This window comes from Mirounga angustirostris, unplaced genomic scaffold (genome assembly GCF_029215605.1).
Source record: "Mirounga angustirostris isolate CCGP_5_RB_7025 unplaced genomic scaffold, mMirAng1.0.hap1 SCAF_8, whole genome shotgun sequence".
In the NCBI taxonomy this organism is placed as follows: Eukaryota; Metazoa; Chordata; class Mammalia; order Carnivora; family Phocidae; genus Mirounga; species Mirounga angustirostris.
In genome coordinates, this window is record NW_026991716.1 from 101,464,115 (window position 1) to 101,485,951 (window position 21,837).

The 21,837-nt window shown below is 41.8% G+C and overlaps 2 protein-coding genes across 11 annotated transcripts in view; one reads left to right on the forward strand and one right to left on the reverse strand.

The window, feature by feature from the left end:
* The window catches only part of DCBLD1 (discoidin, CUB and LCCL domain containing 1), a 72,402-nt gene extending 61,768 nt beyond the window's left edge, over positions 1 to 10,634 (forward strand). For 2 of the 5 annotated variants that reach the window (XM_064598034.1, XM_064598037.1), the window contains exons 15-16: positions 30 to 546; positions 9,684 to 9,944. In XM_064598034.1, coding sequence (XP_064454104.1) covers positions 30 to 546; positions 9,684 to 9,699 — 533 coding nt within the window. In that variant the 3' untranslated portion in view covers positions 9,700 to 9,944. Of the gene's footprint in view, positions 1 to 29; positions 547 to 7,572; positions 7,604 to 9,683; positions 9,945 to 10,102 lie in introns of those variants that run through there. The other 3 variants (XM_064598036.1, XM_064598035.1, XM_064598038.1) reach the window with 3 other exon arrangements.
* The window catches only part of GOPC (golgi associated PDZ and coiled-coil motif containing), a 50,229-nt gene continuing 33,923 nt past the window's right edge, over positions 5,532 to 21,837 (reverse strand). For 3 of the 6 annotated variants that reach the window (XM_054505523.2, XM_045865388.2, XM_045865387.2), the window contains 2 exons: positions 20,037 to 20,217; positions 13,683 to 16,761 (listed from right to left, as the gene is read on the reverse strand). In XM_054505523.2, the coding sequence (XP_054361498.1) occupies positions 16,631 to 16,761; positions 20,037 to 20,217 (312 nt within the window). In that variant the 3' untranslated portion in view covers positions 13,683 to 16,630. Of the gene's footprint in view, positions 7,630 to 11,353; positions 12,506 to 13,682; positions 16,762 to 20,036; positions 20,218 to 21,837 lie in introns of those variants that run through there. The other 3 variants (XR_010413745.1, XR_010413744.1, XM_064598042.1) reach the window with 3 other exon arrangements.

The window sequence follows — 21,837 nt, forward strand, 5'->3', positions numbered from 1 at the left end:
CGGTGCGTCTCCTGCGCTTCTGATTTCAGATTACCAGCCGCCGCTCATGATTGGCACCGGGACCGTGACCAGGAAGGGCTCCACCTTCCGCCCGATGGACACCGAGGCGGACGAAGCCGCGCCGAGCGCCGAGGCCGGCAGCCACTACGACTGCCCCCTGCCGGCCGGCCGCCACGAGTACGCCCTGCCCTTGACCCACCCCGAGCCCGAGTACGCCACGCCCATCGTGGAGCGGCACGCGGCGCGGGCGCACGCCTTCTCGGCGCAGGGCGGCTACCGCGCGCCGGGGCCCGGGCCGGCGCACGCGCAAACGCACACGCACGCGCACGCGCTCCCGGCCGGCGGCGCGTCGTACCAGACGCCGCCGCGCCCCGCGCCCGCGGCCCGGCGTCCGGGCTACGATCAGCCGACAGCCGGCGGCCCGGTCGCGGAGCGCGTCCACCCCGACTACCAGGAGCCGCGGGCGAAGCCGGCCGCCAGCGCCGCCTACGCGGCCCCCCGAGACTGCCTCCAACCCCTCAGCCCCACAGCCATGACTGCTCTCTTGTGAGCACACTGTGAAAGCAACCTGCTGCGGTACCGGGCGGCGGGCTGTGCGCGGCCCTGGAAGACGGGAGATGGGGTCAAGTGTGCGTGTGTGCGCGCGCGCGCGCGTGTGTGTGTCGGTGTGCGCATGGGTGTGCCTGAGATTTCATAGGATCCTGCGGTGGAGTCCTAGGGACCACCTCACCTACTGTTTACAAAGTAGTGCATCTGGTTTTGTTCTGACCCTTAGGGCAAGAGTCTGTTGGGTTTTGTTGGGCTAGGAAAATGAAAATTCTCAGAGGGCATTTTCATTTCTCTAACTGTGATATTGAGCTGCTTTGGTATAAAATGTGCAATCTGTACAGAGTTGTATTTAACATGAATTAAAGTAACTTAAGTTCGCTTTATCAGATTTTACTTCTGCACAGAGGCTAAGTGGGAGAATGCAGCTGTTGCAAAAACGTGTATAATAGTATGTTCACCTTGAAGTCTATTTTATCTGATACTGTGTTCGCAGCAGGTCTGTTTAAACTTAATCTTGTTATTGTGGCTCATTTCCTTTCCTTTGATAACTAGAACTAAAAGCATTGCTAACATTCTTCTGGAAGGAATGAAATTACTTGAAGCATGAGAAACACACCAGGGTGGTTGTTAGCAATTATGATTGTAGATTAAGACAAAACACAGTACCACACAACCACCTCAGCAGCTGCCTGTTCCTGACTCCACTTGGGATGGGATGTGCGGTGGCCTGTCAGGGCGCCCGCGGAGCAGGAGGTTCCTGCGGGCGCAGGGGGCCTCCCTGCCTGAGGGGCCTTCATCCCACTTTGCTTCCTCCTCACCTCGGGCCCAGCAGATACTGTATGGCTTTCCCAGGCAAATCCACCTTTTCAAACTGTCTGCAAAGCCAAGTGCTGAGACGTAGCAGCAACCAAAACTGCTCTCCCAACAAACTGAATGAAGGTGGCACAGTGACTACAGTCTGAATTACTGTGTCAGATGCTTTTGTACCTAATTAAAAATATTGCTGAGGTCAGATGCCCACACTTTGCATGACTTTCTTCAGAAAATAACACATTGTAACTATGAAACGCAAAGTTATTTGAGGTGTGTTCTTACAAAAGGGACCGAGGCCAAATCTACATAAAGCTTTTTTCTTCTGAGATGGTTGGGAACTGATTTTGTTTCTTACAAAATCATTGTTGTCTCTAATTCCAGATTAGCCCAGACCTCAGCTGTACCTCATGTTCAGTGCTTTTAATCTGTTTGCTTTGAGTTCACTGTGGACGATTTGCCCTCTTTTGCCAATGAGGAAAGTGTGTGTTTAACAAAAAATGTGGACCAAAAAAATCCTTTACCTAAAAAATGTATTGTGATTCTGTTTGTAGAACTATGACTTTCTGTGAAACTATAAATATTAAAATAGGGTGTTGGAAGTTGACAGACTTTTTGGGTATTTTAGAGGATAAACCGTTTACTTTGTGGAGTTTACGTGGTTTTATATGCATACTAATTGTAATAATAAACTATGCCAAATCACAGTGCCCCTGCCTCTCACTGGTGTCCTGCTGGCCAGGCTGTTGAAGGCCTCTGAGGCTGAGCCTTCCTAAAAGGGCAAGTGATTACAGTGGAAAGAGCTGGGTTTGTTGTCAGACAGGTCTTGGTTCCAGACCCTGACCAGCCGCACAGTAGCTGAGGGATCTTGAGCCAGTTATTTTGGAAATAAATGAAGACCGACCAAGCAAGTGAAGTCTCTTCAAGCTTGCTATAGCAAGGGAGTCTGCCACCATCACTTGCATTTTGGCAGAGAGAGGCCAAAGGGCAGCAGAGGGCTGGAAAGCTTCATGGTGGAATAGGAGGGAGGGCTGCAGGTGTGCCTTGATTGGAGGCTGTTGGCCTGGGGAAACTGTAGGATGGATTAACTAGATAACTGGTTAGGGATCCATATCTGGCTTTCTCTGCTTAGCCGTAGGTTGGAAGTGGAGACAGAAATTAGAGAAGCTATCAGTTAGTACTCAAATCTTAGTGATTTGGAGTTGACTGTAGCAGACATTCTTACTTCCTGGTCTGACTTCTGCAAGCCTGACTTCTAGCACGGGCTGGCTTTCTGGGCTGGTTCCTGTGGATAATGGGTTGCTTTCCTGCGCTTACTGCTGTGGGTTTGTAAATCAGAGTTCTGTTTTTATATTTGGTCTGTCCGTTATCCATTTGTATATTCAGTCTGTCGTCTCTAACCCTTAGCCTCAGTTTCTTCTTGTGTAAAAATGATGTTAAGCGCCTTCCTCTAAGGCTTACAAGTTAAGAATTAATTGGGACAACATTTATCAAAGTTTCTGTTCTATAATTGGCTGTTTGTCTAATCCAGGCCCTCGGTGGGCTGCATGTTGCCTTCTAACATTAAAGTATTAGTCCACAGGAATAGACTTGTTAACCGTGAATTAAAGTTATTTTCATCCATCACATTTCTTCCCCGTACTCATGATCTAATCATGACAGAGAGGAGAACAGGACTTTGTTTTGGACCAGCACTTCCCCAGGGTGGCCTCACTGTGTAGACGGGGTGGTTGAGTGGAAAGGTCTGATAAAACCCTACACTGCCAAGCCCAAATTAGAGGATAAGAGCGGAAAATACTATGCCTTTTTCAGTGTTTTGCAACATTAGCACATGTGATAAGGTGAGAATGAGATCATTGTAATTGTCTGGTGTCTTCTATGTTATCAAGTCCTATTGGGAGGCTTTGCATTCTGTCACTTCTCACAGTTGTGGCTGCAACACATCTTCTCTGACAAGCAAGACTACACTGGCCACAGAAGCTGCTGAAACTGCTCTGGGTTTTGTTTCTATTTAAAATTTTATTAATATTTGTAATCAGCCTAGAAAACATCTAGAAAGGATATGATCTGTTTATTACACTTGCTTTCGAATCTTAGCAGAAAATGAAATCAGTTATGTCATAGACACAACTAGAGTCACCATGATAGCCTTTCATAACTACATCCCCGCGAGGCCTTTTAGAAATACATCAGTTTGGCAGTCCCAGTGCAGGAACCGGGTTGGTCTCACTTTTCTCAAAATGCCTTTCTCTCATTCATTCGTGCACCAAATAGTTGCTAAGCTTCTGAGAGCAATGTTCACCCTGTACTTCCTTGAAAGAGCATGCCTAAGCTCGCTGGGACCTTGGAACAGTTGAGGCTGCGAATCGAGGCTAGGGCTGAGTACAGTCGTGCTAGTGGTCCTTGCCCCAAACAGAGCAGTCCAGCCCCGCCCAGGCCCCCTCCCCAGCGCTCTGCCTGCACCACACCACTGTTTACCACCCACCCGCCCAGATCGCTCCTCTCCTACCCCAGGTCTCTCCCAGCTCTCCCTCTTCTAGGAATAAATTCACCTAGAGGCTGGTAAAGATGTCTGCTCTGCCTGTGGTGTGCCTGTGGACTGTGAATTCTGTGAGTTCATTTGTATTCATGTTACTTGCGACCAACTCCTGCATCTTGAACCCTAGGATTCCTCTTTCTCCACGGTGACAGATTCTCAGCCATCCTGTTTTGCACTAACTACTTGCCTCTTCTGTTTTCTTTATTCACTCCTGGAATTCCTAGTGCATGTTCATTGGACCTCCTCCTTCCATTTCCATCCCTGTCTCTTAGTCCCTCTTATTTATCATCTCTTTTATCTACCTGTGCTGAGTTCTGGCTAAACTCCCGAGAGACAATATGACACAGTGGTTGGGTGCATAGACTTGAGATTGTCCGGAGGAGAAGCCGTCACCTCTCTGCGCCCATTTCCTTGCTTGTTCTGTGGGGAGGAACAATACTATCCACCTGCCTATGCCTGGTGTGAAGATTAGCGGAAGCTTCTCAAGCATTGCCGGGCCCACGTGAAACACTGTATAAGATTCCGTATCATACTCCAGTTTACCAATTCCATCTTCTGTCGCATCTGCTGAATCGAACCACTGAGGTTTTCATTTCAGTTTCTAAAACATGTCTAGGTCTGTGGGTTCTTTTTCAAATCTGCCCTTTTTTACACTGTCTCGGCATCTTCTTGGGCTTTGATTCCTTCTTTTAATCATTTTATATTCTCTTTCTGATTGTCCTGTTCTCTTCATCTCATTTGGAGCAGGAGCCGCTGTGCTGTGATTTCTAAGGCTCTGGCCGCGCTGTTCATCGAACTTCTGCCGTGAGAGCGACATCGTCTGAGTTGCTCAGCGCGGCACTCGTTACTTACACGTGGCTGTCAAGCGCTGGAATGTGGCTGGACTGCCTGAGGAACACATTTTTTATTTTACTGAACTTTATTTATTTAAAAGTAAACAGCCACCTGGGGCTGCTGGCTCCTGTACTAGACGAGGGCAAATCTGTGATCTGCCCCCCTCCATCATGGGTCACCCCTCAGACCTCTGTTCACCCCACTCCAGCCACATAAGCCTCTGGGCTGTCGCTTGAACCTGCCGGGGACACACCCATCCTGAAACCTTTGGGCTGGCTGCTCTCTCTTCCTAGAAAGTTCCTCCCCCAGATCTGTAGGGCTCCTGCTTTCACTTCCTTCAAGTCTACACTCAATCTCCAGGAGGTCTTCCTTCCTCTCCCTGTCTGAAAAAGAGCGTTCTTCCCAAAACATTTTCTCTCTCCGTTCCTGCTTTACTTTTCTTCGTAACATTGACCACTGTCCCACACGGCGCCGCTTCTGTTTTCTGGCTCTCCTGCTAGACCCCACCTGTTTGTCTGTTTTGTTCCCTGTAGACCCAGCACCTTGAACAGTGCTCCATAAATATTTGCTCAGTGAATGAATGGGCCGAGTTCTTGAGGCTCTGTCCTGTTTGTTGTTTCTCCTGACTCTTGTTCATGATGGTTTGTGTCTTTATATGGTTTCATATGTTTTATTGTGAGCCCTTCCTTAGCAGGGCTTTTCCCTCCCTGTGAAAAACCTCATGATAATGTCCTTTCTGAATGGTTTTGCGCTTATATCTGTCAGGTGCACCAGGTAGGGTTGCCAGACAAAATACAGGATATCCAGTTAAATTTGAATTTCAGAGAAAGAACAAATAATTTTTTTAGTTTAAGAATGTTCTGTGTAATATTTGGGACATATGTATACTAAAAACTATTCATGTCCTATATATTTTTATTTGCTGAATCTGGCAATACTAACACCAGGAATCTATCAGCCCTGTACCAGTTTTTAGTTTAACTTTTGGGTCGGTGGTTCCTAGACTGTGCTAAAAACGTAGACCCAACACCGTGTGAGGCACAGGCCCCAGGTTTTCATTTCTCGGGGGAGACTTCGCTGGTCATCCAGGGCCATTCATCCTTTGTTGTCTGTTTTATTGGGCAGATTTTTTTTAGGTTCATCCTTTTACTGTTCCAACTCCCTGTCATGCCAAACTCCAAATCTCGTCTCCTATCTTTTCAAGGTTACATATGCAGCATCTGAGTAACCAATACCCTCCCACAGCCCCAGGATGCTCAGAGCCTCAGCTCCAGTGCTGGTCACTCTGTTTTAAAGTGTCGTCTTTAATTCTGATGCCTGGGTATTGCCCTGTATTTCTTGAGATTCGCGGGGCCTTTTAAAGAACTCTGATTTTATTGTACCTAACATCCCTAGGAACTTACAGACAGGTTTGCGTCTCATCTTGCTGGAATGATGCCTCCCCAGCAGGCAGGAGATAGCGTATTTATTACAAATAGCAAAGCATTTAGAACCATATAGAACTCAGGTTTAACCTGGGATTTAATCTTTTTAACTACACATTTCAAGCGCATTATTGGTGCTCAATCAATTAAACAAGTAGGCCACCGGCCTGAGGTGGCTTTAATGCCCTGGTGGCCTGCAGAAGCAAGCCCGAGTCTAAACCTGTAAGGGCCGCAAGGTTTCGAAATCAAATGCTAAGGACAACCAACGACGAACAGCCAACTAGGGTTAAAGCTATAGCCAATCCGATAATTTCCTTTCTTTGCTCCCCCATGTTCTCTAAGTCTTTCCCCGGGCCTCTTTGGTGGAGTGCTCCTAACCACTCCTGGTTTGGCAGCACCGGGTTAGAATCTATAAATACTCAAATAAACTTAACATTTTTTAAATGCCTCAGTTTATCCTTTAACATTGGTGATTTCTAAACCCACTTCTTAATCCCTAAAGTGGAAATGATTATACAAGGGCTGCCGTGAAGATGAATTTATATCCGTCTTTTGCATACAGTAGGTGATCAATAAATACTAACTCCTCTCTTTCCAGCCAATCTGAAGTCTGAAACTGTCCTCCAGGGACAGCTCAGTCAGTTAAAGGTCTGCCTTCGGCTCTGGTCATGGTCCTGGAGTCCTGGGGTCCTGGGATCGAGCCCCGTGTCTGGCTCCCTGCTCAGCAAGGGGTCTGCTTCTCCCTCTCGCTCTCTCAATTAAAAAAAAAAAAAAAAAAAATCTAAAACTGTCCTCCAGCACCACTTCCCTTGGAGTCCTTTTCCAGCGGAGGTGGCCTTTTCTCTTCAACAGCTGCACTGGCTGTGGCCAGGGGGCAGGGCAGACCTTCCTCCCAACACCCACTTCCCACCCATTCTCACTCTCTCTCCCGCTTGCAAAATCCTCTCCCTCTGTGATACTCCTGCCCCCTAGCTCTGCCACCTTTTCTTCTCGCTGTGGCACCTAATGTCCCCCAAGCCACATTCTCCGTTCGCTGAGGACTTTTGCCTGGCTCAAGGTCTTCTCCATTCTTTCCCTGTGATCGCACTGGAGAATTCAGTGTCCAGCATGGTTTTTTGACGTCTCCTCTAGTAACCTCCACTCTACTGAAACTCCCTGCACAGATGTCCACACTCCTGTCCACACTCCTTCGGCAAGAACTCCAGCTCAGAGAGCTTACTAATTCTGTCTGCTCCAAACCTCCTGTTCTTTGGATTCCTCACCTTTCACCCTACCTGTGCGTTGACCTCATGAAGATATCGGATGCCCAGATAATCACCATTTTCCTCTGGTTGTTAAACTTTTTAAGTTGAATTTCCTTTCCATCCAGCATGTGAACTGTTTTGTCTCAGCATTTTCATGCCGCTGTCTTTCCAGGAACCCCAAACCGTGAGGCCCTAACGACAGAGGTCCCCCTCAGCATACCACCTGCACCTGTCCACCACGGCAGCAGGAGAACACTGTGTAATTATTCACACCGGGGCTCTTACCGACTCCTAGCTTCCCCACTTACCTGGGCCCCATTACTCCTCAACCTTATCAAGCTGATCTTCGATAATTGCCCCTCAGCAACTGTTCCAAAGCAGTGCCACTCCTCCCACCTTCCCGTACTCTGAGGCCTTGCCACACTCCTTCCCCTCGTGGTCCTTAAAATCAGACCGGGTACCTGCCTGTCTAGCCCTCTTCCTACAGAAAACTGCATCCACGCCAGTCCTTTTCGTCTCCCGTCCTGGGTCAACGGGAAAGGGGATCAAAACCTTCACCGGTGACCTAATCCCCATTGGCTTCTCCCTCATCACAGATTTTGCCCCTACGATTCCCTTTTCCCATGTCCTCACCTCTCCCTCTCAACTGGTATTTGCCTCTTGGCCTATAAAGTTGTTCAAATCTCTCTCAAGTGTAAAGAATTCTCCCTTAACACCCCAAGGCTATCTCCTTGCCTGTCCCCATTCTTCCAAGAGTGATCTAACCTGGCATGTTCGTGTGCCTCAGCTCCCATTCATTCTTGTCTGATGTAACTTTTGGTCATACGTGGTTATGCACTGGCTATACATACAAAACGTAGTAACCCTTTCCATTTGTTTAAGCCGCCTTTTGCATCCCTTTAGGGATTTTAAGTGGTTTTTGTGTAAGTACTGCACATTTTTTGTTTAATTTATGCTTAGGTGTTTTTTTGTTGTTGCCATCAGAAATGGTACCACCCGCCTCCTTTTATAGATCAAGAGCTGGTATAGCCTTGGTGGAAAAAAGTATACATTCTGGAACTGGACTGCCTGTGTTCAGATTCTGCTATCGTTGTGTGATCAAGAAAGTGTTATTTTATCTCTCTCTGACTCCATTTCCTTATTTCTAAGAGGAGACTGTGGTAGGATATACTTCATGGGGTTGCGGTGAAGATTACAAGGGTTAATACATGTAAAACCCTTAGAACAGTGCCTGACCCATGGTGGGCACCATGTTGGTATTAGCTATTACAGACGTATTTTTTTCATTAAAAGTATTTTTAAATATTAAAACGTATTTTTTCTTCCTCTTTGATTTCTTTATATTCTATTCCTTTACTAAATTTCCTTGTTTCTAGTAGTTTTTAGTTGATTCTCCGAGTTTTTCTGGGAATGTGATCATGTAGGCCAATATTGCTGTTGCAACCTCCTTTACCAAATTTATATGTACACTTAATTCCACTGGCAATACCTCCCTTACCACATTAAATGTTTCCAGTATCTCCCTACTCAGCATGATGCTGGCTTAGGGGTAGCAATAGATTACACTGAGGTGTATATTAAGAAAGCATCCGTTCATTCCTTTTTTTCCTCACCAAGAATTAGTGTTGGATTTTCACCAATTAGTTTTCAGCATCCATGGAACTAGAAGCAAATGATTTTTGGGGAGCCTGGGTGGCACAGTCGGTTAAGCTTCCGACTCTTGGTTTCGACTCAGGTCGTGATCTCAGGGTCATGGGATCAAGCCCTGCACTGGGCTCCACACTCAGCGGGGAGTTTCTCTCTCCCTCTGCCCCTCTGCGGTGCGCTCTCTCTCAAATAAATGTCTTAAAAAAAAGCAAATGATTTTCTTGCCTAGGATCCCTTTCTAGACCCAGCCATATGATTAATTATATCATTGGATGTCCTAATATTAAACAGTTATGGTGTGTGAGTCCATTAAACTGCTGAATTCACATCAATAACATTTTATTTAGGATTTTTGCATTAATGTTCTTTCACGAGACAGGTCTTGTCATTTTCTTTGTGTCAGTCTTCATCAGGTTTATTAGCTTGACAAAAACAATTTCATTTTCTCCTCCTTTTGGTTCTTTTCTTGCTAGGCATTGAAATAATCTGCTCTTTAAACGTTTGGTAGCATTGCCTATGAAACCATATATTTGTGGTAATTTTGGGAGGAGGCAGCACTGACAGTTTTTTCCATGGAAATCTGTTTAGATTTTAAAACTTCATTCAGTTGGTTTTTTGTTTTTTGTTTTTTTTTAGGATTTTATTTATTTGAGAGAGAGAGTGCACAAGCAGGAGGAGTGGCAGAGGAAGAAGGAGAAGTAGGCTCCCCCCGAGCAGGAAGCCTGATGTGGGACTTGATCCCAGGACCCTGGGATCATGACCTGAGCCGAAGGCAGACGCTTAACCAACTGAGCCACGCAGGCGCCCCAAAACTTAATTCAGTTTTGGTAAATTACATTATCTTTGAAAAGTTTTCAAATTTATTCATATAAAATTAAAATAGTTTTTTATGACCCATTCATTCCCTCTGTTTTTATGGTTATTTCTCCCTTATTTTGTACATTTGCCTCTACTCTCCTTTTTCATATTAGTTTAGCCAGCAGTTCATCTGTTGTCTTTTTCCCCCTGAAAATTAGTTGATTTCTTTTTTTTTGGTTCAATTTTTCTGCTTTCAGAAGCAGATAATGCATTTGTTACGGCGCTCGGCAGAGAAAAAAATGTCCTTACTGATGGTGAGACTGACGCTTGCCCAAATGTCACAAGTATCCTGTTGCAACCCAGCTCCCTGAAGACTACGGGAACCCTGTGCACATGAAGGGCGAGGGAGGGAACGTTCCCGTCTCAAGAGTCTGCAGCTCTGCCATGGAATGTCAACAGTCACCCAACTGCAGAAAATCTATTCCTAGTGAAATTCAAATCCAGCTCAACTGTCATTTTTAAAAATCAAAACTTAATCAATCCTAGGCTCCATAAAACCTTGCACCATTAAAAAAATATATAAGTGGGGGAGAAAGACTGAAAAGCTGACAGTTTCATCTGTATTTCCCTTTCTCCCTTTGTGGCCTATTAAAGTAGAATCAAGAGAGGGATTTGAGTCCTGGCTGACACCTACTAGCTGTGTAACCCTGGACAAGGAATATAACTTTCTAGTTCTCAGTTTATTCATTCTCCCAATAAAAAGTATTTTGACAATCTTCATAAAATCTTCCAGTTCTAATAGGCAGAAGCAGAATATCATATTTGGAGAATGTGCTGCCCCCTGCTGGCATTTTGACAAATTGCAAATTTTACCAATCCAAAGCAAAGACTGCAAGTTTGTGTATTTTATATTTTGTGGCTCTAATTTTCCTTCTTATACTTCCATTCATCTATCTTCCTATTTATGAGCCAGATTTTACAATCTTGTTACTTTTGCCATTCAAATCTTCCTTCCTTCCCAAATTCTTTGAAAGTTTTGTTGCAACCTCCCAATCCTGTGATGGCTGTTTAGAATTTTCTTGTGGTTCTGTTAATTTTTGCTTTATATAATTTGAGGCTATTTTAAATTAATATATACAAGGTTAGAATTATTTTAATTTTGTACTGAGTTGATGCTTTAAGAATTGAAGTAGGTTTCTCTATCCCTGGTAATGCTGCTTTTTTTCCCCCTTGAAGCCTAGTTTCTCTGACAGGAATAATTATCTCTGTTAGCCTTTGGGGAATATATGCCCAGTGTATCTTCTTTATCATTTCACTTTCAGATTTTCTGTGTCCTTATGTTTTCAGTGTGGATTATTTTTTCCAATCTGAATTCTTTGTCTTAACAAGAGAGTTTAGTCCTTGATCAAGCCCTCTCAAATCCAATCCTAGTAGCACTTGGCACCTGGCAGTATATGCTAGCTAATTCTTACACTTGTGAGGTCTCATCTCTTTTCTCCCTTACCAGGCCCAGCACATCCACAGCCAGGCTGTGCTAGGATTTGAGCCTAGTTACTGGCCTGGCAGCCAAGAGAGGAGATGGGGACAGTAACTGTCTGAGGGGGCGCTAGAGGGACCCACAGGACTAAGCATAGAGCTGCACTCACAACTATGATATCACAGAGAAAGAACACCAGGCAAAATCAGCAAAGGGGAAAGGCACATGAACAAAGTCCAGAGGAAATCTGGCACAAGCTCCAAGAGTCTTCTTCTAATTAAGTCACAGAGGATGAGCTGAATTCCTCCAGCAACGATGTGTAACACATGAAATACTGTCCACCGGGAAGTCGGCCTGAGCCTGGGCAAGCCTGCAGTCCAGGGTTTTTACTGGGCCTCAGTCACGGAGGTACCCTCAGCCTGGCATGTATCCAAAGTCCAGATTCCCAGAAGGAAAGCAGGCATTTAACATAAATCTTATTGTTTGTACAAAGGCTTCAGGCACAGTAAACCACCCTTATCAGTTAGGGAATGGGAGAGGGGGGACACTCCTGAAATCCAAATTGCTGGATACTAGCCAGAGGTGAACTCTGCAGGTAGGCCTTTCTAAGGAGAACAGGTTCAGGGACATCATTTATGAAATACGTAGTAAACTGAGCCGTGGTCTCATGCCAACCACTTACCGATCAGGAGGTCCTCCTCTTCAGCCTCTCGGTGGGAGATGAGCCGGTTCCTCACCTAAGAACCTGTTTCCTCACGTCTCACTCCTGGTCCACTTGTGTTAGCCTGGGTCCTCCAAGAAGCAGACACCAAGACCAAGAAGGGATCTGCTGTGTAACAGATTTATTAGGAGCAATGCTGGTGAGGCAATAAGAGAGGAAGCTGGGTTTAGTGGGAAGCTGGAAGCAACCAGCCCCCGATGCAGGTAGGAGCTCAGCTGCAGGAGGGAAGGTGGGGAGGAAGCCACTGAGATTAGAATGTAATCCTACGGGAGTCTGGCAAGACCGTCAGGAGTCCTCAAGCCAAGGCAAGGTCCTGTCGTGGGGGCAGCAGCTGGAGAAGCTGGGATGGGTTTCAGAGCGCAGCAGCCACGGAGCCCGGAGTGCCTGTGCTGCACCTGCGGGACGTCTGCGAGCCGCAGTCTCCTAGCCGCCGCCACAGGGGCTACCACTCTCAAAAGACACCTGAAAAAGATTTAGTATCAGACAAATATTTAGCACCAACAGCGCATGGTAACTTGCAATACTTTTAGTTAAAAAAAAAAAAGTTACAAAACCACCTAAAATAGAACACTGATTAAAAGTGAAAATGTAAATAATCTTTTAAATTTCATAGATCGAACAACATTCCAAACTGCTTGCTGAGCTGGGAGCTTAAGCTGACCTACAGACACCATATTGTATGAGGACTAAATCAAGGTTAATCAATGACAAAAAATAAGTGTTTCTAAATGTTCATAACTTAAGTAGTCTTCTGAAATATGATTTGTATTCATCAATACTAAGAGTAAAATACCATTTGTAAGTTTATCTTGCTGATTGACCTCAAATACCCTTAGCAAAGCAAAGGCATTCCTACACATTTTACACCTAGTCCTTAGGTTGACTATAAGTGACCATATGTAAAACTTCTGAAGCAAAGAAACAGAACAATGTTTACAGATGTTGCTAAAAATTATTTTACACCTATTTTGGAAACTTCTCAACTCTGTGGGCTCAGAGGATAAAATGGAAGAATGTCCTCTTACACGGTATCTAAAAGGATCGGTTTTTTAATTTGTTTCAATATTATCCGCTTAGAGAACATTGACTATCAAAATCTGTAACATAAAACTAACCCAAGGAGACTAGAGTCTTTGCCATCTGCTAAGTTTCAACAAAACGCTGGTCCCACAGTTGCTCTGACAGTTCCTTCCAACCACCATGTTTTTAACTAACCCAGAGTAAACATTTCCTATGATCACACAGTTAATTCCTACCAAAAAAAAAAAAAAAAAAAAAAAGTTGCACTATAGTAACTAGGTTTCAGCCTTCGCATGGACCTGATGGCTGTTAGTACAAATGATAGAAGCTACTAGAAATAAACCAAAATATTTAATGGGAAAGAAACTTAAAATGTTTGGGGTGCCTGGGTGGCTCAGTCGTTAAGCATCTGCCTTGGGCTCAGGTCATGATCCCAGGGTCCTGGGATCGAGCCCCGCATCGGGCACCCTGCTCCGCGGGAAGCCTGCTTCTCCCTCACCCACTCCCCCTGCTTGTGTTCCCTCTCTCGCTGTCTCTCTCTCTCTGTCAAATAAATAAGTAAAACCTTAAAAAAAACCAAAAAACTTGAAATGTTGTTTTAAAAATGAGATCAATACCATTTTAATGTAGAAGATGCCATCTTTATTTACAGGCTAATAAAAAAATATTAAACTCAACTAGATATAATACATTTGTCATAAATCCTATAGATCTGAGGCCGACCCTATGTGGAAGACTGAATAAGTGGAATGGTGGAATACATAATAAAGATGTCAAATAATGTGTGACTTACACATGAATCAATGAATCAATGAATTTTGTTTCTTAACATGAAAACAAAGTAAGTCCACTGTGTGGGGAGTAAAACCAGCACCAAGCACAAGCTGTGTTACCTTTTGACAACTATTCAGTTATAATTACAAAGACTCAGAACCTTTCATTTCTCTTAAATGTGTTTTAACAAGCCTCATAACCCAAAAGTTGCTGCTCCAGCATATTCCTAACAGATACTGTAGAAGAGAGTTTTAGAGGCTAAACTGTAAATACACACACCCCTACACACAACCCTCATACTGTGGAACATTTTTTCTCAGCTCCTCTGTGTGTGCATTTGTAGATTTTTTCTTTTTCCTCTTTAACTGTAATGGCTTCGCAACAGTTCTCTCCTTTTCTATTTGGTTTTGTCCTAGAAACTTAGGTGCTAGGAATTTCTTCCCTATAAATGTGAAAATATAAAAACTGCTTCTCATTCAGTCTCTAATTCTTAGCTCATCCCCCCAGAGACCAGTCTAAAATGAACTTTTAACTAGGTACTTTCTAAACTCCTGCCAGGAAGCTCACAGTAGCATCTGAGCAACAGGATTCTCATGCAGACTTCGCAAACCAGGGTGAAGCAGGAATGAAAACAGAACTGACTTAAGCAATCTTAAACTACCTGGGAAATCTTTCCTTCTGCTCTTCAGCCCTTGAAAGGAGTTTATGTCATAACCATCCCATATGATCCATATTACATAGCATCTCCAGAGAAATGCCAATTCAAGGCTCTTAAAATACTCTTTATGGACTTTTTCAGATTGTTCTCGAAAATCAAAAAGTTTTAGCTAGGATCTCCTAAGGATTCTGTCTAGTAGATAAAGGATATTCTCTGGAAAAAAACCCAAAAACCCAAAAAACAAAACCGCCGTGGTCATCCCATCCCAGGCTGCGTTTTAAAAAAAACAAGAACATGGTTTCAAGTCACAACAAAAATGCTTTCAGATACACTGCAATGGAAATTTTTTTGGCTAAGTGAATATACTGGCTCAACTACACCTTGCAGATTTCATGTCATGCCTGGGGTATGTGTTTGGTGTAAGGGGAATGCATAAGGAAAAAACTTTCTTTTAAGAGGCCTAGCCTGTCAGGAGCAAACAGTAACATGTAGCTTGCTTATTTGGTTGTACAATTAAATACTAGCTTTTGCTGGGAGGCAACGTTACGCTACAAGGTATTTTAATATCAGTAACAATATACACTATGAAGTGCATTTCTATTACAAACTAACATGGTGATATACAAATGAACAAAACCATCGAAAACAAACCATAAATGAGCAATAGTTAAAACATAAAATTTATAAATAGCAAAACCACCAAATAAAGTATATACATTGTATAGATTTACCTATGAACAAATATATAGTGCATCTAGGAAAGACAAAAAAAATGTGTTCTATATCACGTAACACCTGAATATTATACATGAAGATACTGGTAATATTCTAAAAGCCTCGTAGGCTTGTCCCCCACTTAATAGCCCCTTAAATGTATATCCTTTAAAAAAAAAATCAGTGATACTGGCAAAACTATCACCTCTTTAAATGCAATGTTTTCACTTTCCCCAAGCAGGGTACCAATGACCTGCAAAGCAATAAATAAGACAGCAGGCCCTCCATGCTTAATCCTGGGATAAGAGAATTAACAAATCTGTAGTTTTGAATATGAGAGCACTTTAGTCAAGCAAACACTGAGGTGAAAAGCCAACCCAAACAATTACTACATCAAAATGTCTTCACTTTATCTTGCCCACCAGTGCCTCGGCTTTTTAAATGATTGGCAAATAAGTTACTTTGAGAGAAAACTGCTGTGTAGATGCAATGTAATTTACTGACAAATAAATCTGAGCTATTACTGCCAGAAAAATGTATCATTACATACCAAGACTATCACAACAAGACAAACTTTATGAACAACTCAAAATGTATAAAACTGTCTTTTGTGGATCCCAGAAAAAAAATTATTGGAGTCTAAACATTAATAATGTAATGCTCCAATACCATGCACACAGATCAACATAATTGAGGACAGATATTTTATACTCATCTGCATTTCTTTTAAAAACCAAGAAAGTACAATGTACAGTAACTTTTGAGAAAGTATTTCTAGTGCAGCATTGATTGATAAAGGATTGCTTAAAGAAAACTATTTTGTACTGCATTGAATAAAGCTGAAAGGCAAACTCATTACAATAAATGATCATTAAGAACTGATTTAGATATCAGGATGCAAAATAAATTAAAAACCTAAAGCTATTCTTTTAGTTAAAAAAAATTAAGTCAAGCCTACATTTCTGCAATTCACTGAGTTAGGTTCCATCTCTGAAATACCACACTTAACATTCTGGAATATATATAATATGAATTCATTTATTCTCTTGTATTTAAAGGCTATTTCTTATAAAATTCCGGTTAGCACGGTCCTTCTACTAAATGGAAAAGGAGACAAATAAAACAGTCGTGCTTCATTTGGTACTTAAGAGCCTAGTAATATCCCTTGGGGAAACACATGCTTTGGTGCTTTACAGTTTTACGAAAATCAAAGCTGCTTTACATGCAATAGCTAATTATGGTATACCACAGAAAACTGGGAGTTTTATGCATTTAGAATTGTTCACATGAAGCCCTGAGGTACCCGCCTTTCATTTAGGCTACAAGCCTCCCTTGATCTTGTATAGTCTTTGTCACCGTTTCCCTAGTGCCCCAAACTCAGAAGAGTCTGGTCAACAATCTTGTCCAGAGATACAGTCAATTTAGTACGATTTTTTGTGATACAGACTGTGCAGATCCTCTAGTTTAGAAGCACTGTCTTCTACGGGAGTTTCACTTGAAGTTCCTAGGTCTCCATTTTCATGTCCATCAGCTACTGCCTTCTTATTAAACCCTGAAAGAAAGAGAAAAAAAGGCAGATACTTTCTAATCCAAAAAAAGTCTTAGAACTTGATTGAGCAAAGACAAGGAATGCCCACTATAATTAATAATAGTAATGAGGCAAATAATGGGGCCCTAAATTAATCAAGTTAGTAATTTCTGACAAAGGGATTCTTCCTTCTTCTGGCAGATATCAAACACTGTACAGATTTTTTCTGACCAATAGATAGGTCTCTATTGGACCTATCAAAAAATTATATATAATTTCCTACCAGACTTTCCATGAAACTTAGAATTACTACACACAATCGTAAAATTCAGTTAATTCTACTTACACAAATATATAATGAACAGCCAACTATATGTTTCTTCTACATTTCGCTTTCAGATTATTTAACTGCAGTGAACTGAGGCACATGCTAGCTTCCTGCTATAAGTTGTTGGCGAGACAATGTCCAGATACAATTTAAAACAAATTTTGGTTAATCTGAAAAATAGACACTAGGCTTGCCAATAAAATCAGAGTTGATTATGTCATCGATTTAGTGAGCTATGAAGTTTGGACGTGTGCTAAACAATAATCAGTGGGTATATTTTTTTGTGATTTGAATCCATTAATAGTGATAAATCATAAGAGCATACATTTTGGTTTTATGAGTCACATTTTAAGTGGTCTGCAATTTACAGAGGTGACACAGAAGTCTTTTAGCCTCAGCTGCAAAAAAGGAAAGGAAGAAGCCTTCTAATGCGGACAGAAAATAGTTGAAAGCGTGAAAGACAATGCAATCAGAGGGAAAGCAGCCCACCGGCGTAAAGTTCTGACATGCTGCCACAATAGTTTTGTTCAAGATGCATGGGGAGAACACTACTGCTACTGCTGTCTACGTGTAGGTAATTCATAAAAGCCAGGCTTACCACAAGAACATTAGTTCATTAGTTCACTATATAACTCTGTGCCAGAAATTTCTCATTTTTGGTTTTCAGGATGCCTTCACACTGCAGATTCCAAAGAGTTTTGTTCATGTGGTTTACTAACGTTATGTAGGTTACTGATGTTTACCATATTAGTAATTAAAACTTCTGAGAAATCTAAAAAAATTATGACTCTGTTAAAAATGAAAATAAGCCTAATAAATGTTAACATAAACAACATATTTGTCTCAGTGGAAAGAATTCCATTTTCTAAAAATTTAGTCAGAAGAGGAGCATTATTTTCAATTTTGCAAATATCCTTAAAGTCTGGCTTTAGGGGCACCTGGGTGGCTCAGCTGGTTAGGCGTCTGCCTTCGGCTCAGATCGTGGTCCCGGGATCCTGGGATTGAGCCCCGCATCAGGCTCCCCGCTGAGCAGGGGAGCCTTCTCCCTTTCCTGCTCCCTCTGCTTGTGCTCTCTCTCCCTCAGTGTCAAGTAAATAAATAAAATCTTTAAAAAATAAATAAATAAATAAATAAATAAAGTCTCGCTTTATAGATAGCTGGATTTTCTTATTTGCCTTGGCTCAATCTATTACAAGTATATAAAAAAGTTCACCCTCACACAGATACATAGTTGGAAGAGGGAAGAGTAGTTTTAATAGGCTTTTCGGATAACTGTCAATATTCTTCTTTGATACTATACCAAAATTGGAAACCACAGATTTTGAAACGATATCCATGAACTGTTCACACTGTTACGTTAAAATCCACTTGTCTATCTTGCTGTTTGAATGGCTCTTTTACCCATGCAGGATTTTGTAATATCATGCACTGGTCATTTGAAAAATATTAGATCACTGAGTTATGTAGCAATTCCATGAGTTGACATGTTTCATTTTTACTATATCAAAAAAAAAAAAATCACATTTATTAACATCACCACCAATCTTATTATACAAAAAAGCTGTCAAGCTCATGGTGATTGGTACAGGTTTTACAAAATTCTAATTCTCACTTGAAAGCTGAAATTTTATCATTGACACTAAATACTGTCAGTTGTTTCCCTGAAGTGATGGACTCATTTTGTTCCTTTTAAAGAAAATGGCTGCCAAACTGTCTGAACAACCATAATTTGGCAGTCATTCTTCAAGTCAAAACTGTCTTCCATGAAAAAAACGGCCAGTTCAGCTAGCTACTTAATCACTTAGGTGCTTTTCTTTGAGACCAGCATGCAGATTCAGTGTTTTATGCATACTTCCCATCTCATAACACACAGTACGAAAAAGACAAGTATTCAAGGGTCGAGATTTAATAAAATGAAGTTTTACTATTTCATGAAACTGGCATTTTCTTCTCTTTTTTTTTTTTTAACTCTGAGTAGATGGCAAGAAAGAAACAATGATTACTTTAGTAGTAGTACCACTGGCCTGATTTGTACCAAGGCAAGCAGGTATTTACCCTCACTGCTTTTGCACCATCAGTGCAAATATCAATTCAGGAAAAAACCCACAAATAATGTTTTAGCATTATTATGAATCATTTTGGGGGGGCGTTTTATTTATTTATTTGAGACAGAGAGAGAAAGAGAGCATATGCGCGTGCCTGCACATGAGTGGGGGGGAGGGGGAGAGGGAGAAGCAGACACTCTGATAAGCAGGGAACCCGAAGACACAGGGCTCAATCCCAGGACACAGAGATCGTGACCAGAGCTGAAGGCAGAGGCTTAACAGAATGAGCCACCCAGGTGCCCCTATTATGAACGATTTTTATCTCATGAATTCCCTAGAAGGGTCTCAGGGACCCCCAGAGATTCATAGATCACAATTTAAGAACCACTGCTCTATGTAAAAGAAAGGGCCAGAATTTCTCTTTACAATATGTGTAAATAATAGCAAAGGAACTAAACCAAAAATTCTCAAGATCACATATCCTGATTCTAATAATAATTGCAAGACAATGGTCTAATAACATACTCATATTAGTCTACAAATCATTGTATTATGACAGAAGAATGTACATTAACAGCAAGATGACAGTAAGATGTATCTACTCTAAAAGGCATTTTTATCAGTCTGTTTCAGAATCTAGAAAACTTGAATTTTTATTTTTTATTTTTCAAGGATCATTTGTAGTTCAGTAACTGGTAATACACTTGTCTTAAAATCCAAAATGAACCTAAGAGAACTTCTATGTATATACATTTTGGCATAGTGACCAGTATGCAATGAAACTATAAGCAAAGGAGAGCTATTTGATCTGTTAATGATGATTTCCCCATCATTAAAACAGTGTTACTGAAGAAATCTAAAATTTTGTATTTTAAAAGTTTATTAATAATAAATACATGAACAGTAACTTTTAGAGTCATTTTTACCTTGCAGCACTTTGATTTCCCCACTTGTGTCTTTGCAACCAGCACCAGGATTACTCCCTCCCTCTAACTCATCAAGGTACAAACGGTAGCGATGTCCACTCTCATCTTCATACTCTACATTTTCATCATCAGAATCCACTTCGGGAGCCACATAAACTACTTCAAATTCAATCTCTCCTCTCTAAAATGAAGAAAGAAAATGAGGAAGTCAAGTTATGTACTTATACTCAAAAAATGGTTTCCAAATTCCTTGGGGTGAGTGATAGGCATGAGAAGCAGTCAGACCTCAAATGTAGCTCCTTTCAAGACAACCGATAATGAAATTCTAGAATCTCAAAAAGTAGAAAAGCACACAGAGGCCATCACGTCCAGATCAACCCCATGAATTCTAAGTAATTTCCTTTTAATATTACAATAGCTCTTTGTACTAGTCACAGTATTTTTGCTAACAGACCTAAACTAAAAATGAATGCTTAACTACTCAAAAAACTTTAGAACAAATGTTTAGTTTAAAAGTCATTCTGCCATTTTGTACTTGACACAGCAAATCCATCTAAGTAGTCAGATATTAAAGTTGCACTTAAGGGCATCACACAAACTTTTCCTTGACTAATTCAAGAAACCTCTACACAATGATTTCTTTTTTCTTAGTGAATAGGTCTTGGGCCTTTACTTAACTTTCACTGAGTACCACAGTGTTAATAGTAATTATTATAATAGTTATTTTATTTATTGTACGAGACTATATCCTTCAATCCTTGAATAACCCTATTGTAGTACAGTCTCTTTTACATGAATGAGAAACCTGAATGAGTTCTGGAAAGAGCAGATAATTTTTCCAATATGATGAGCGAGTAAAATAGAAAAACCGAAATTTGACTCCAAAGTCCTTGCTCTTTCTACTAGACTAAATGTGTAATATTTGGGGGCGCCTGGCTGGCTCAGTCAGAAGAGCACTTGATGCTTGATCTCAGGGTTTTAAGTTCGAGCCCCATGTTGGGTACAGAGATTACTTAAATAAATTTTTAAAAATACTTATTATAAATAAATGTAATACTTGTACTGCTATTTTTTTTTAAGATTTATTTATTTTAGAGAGAAAGAAAGTGCAAGCAAGGGGAAGTACAGAGGGAGAGGGAGGGAGAGAATCTCAAGCAGACTCCCCGTTGAGTGCGGAGCACGATGTGGGGCTGGATCTCGCGACCCTGTGGGTCATGACCTGAACTGAAGCCAGACACTTAACCGACTGAGCCACCCAGGTGCCCTTGTACTACTATTCTTTAATAAAACTTATGTTCAAGTAAAAAGTTACAGGTTGGGCGCCTGGGTGGCTCAGTTGGTTAAGCGACTGCCTTCGGCTCAGGTCATGATCCTGGAGTCCTGGGATCGAGTCCCGCATCGGGCTCCCTGCTCGGCAGGGAGTCTGCTTCTCCCTCTGACCCTCCTCCCTCTCATGCTCTCTGTCTCTCATTCTCTCTCTCTCAAATAAATAAATAAAATCTTTAAAAAAAAAAAAAAAGTTACAGGTTATTTTATGTTTAAAAAACATTCCAAGTCATTTAATAAGAGAATACAATTACTACACACAAGTCTGGTATTTGCAACTCTGAAAATTATGGCCTGCCTTTGCTCCAAAGAACGCATGCCATTTTTTACTGCCACTCACTAAGTCAGTCTCTTTGGTGCTCTGCTTTCCCAGCAGTTTAAGGTTATGTTTCAGAATTTTAACACATGCTTAGCATTTCCTTAACAGTTTGTGACTGCCTGTTTGTATTTCCTTTACCACAGCTGCCATTCATCT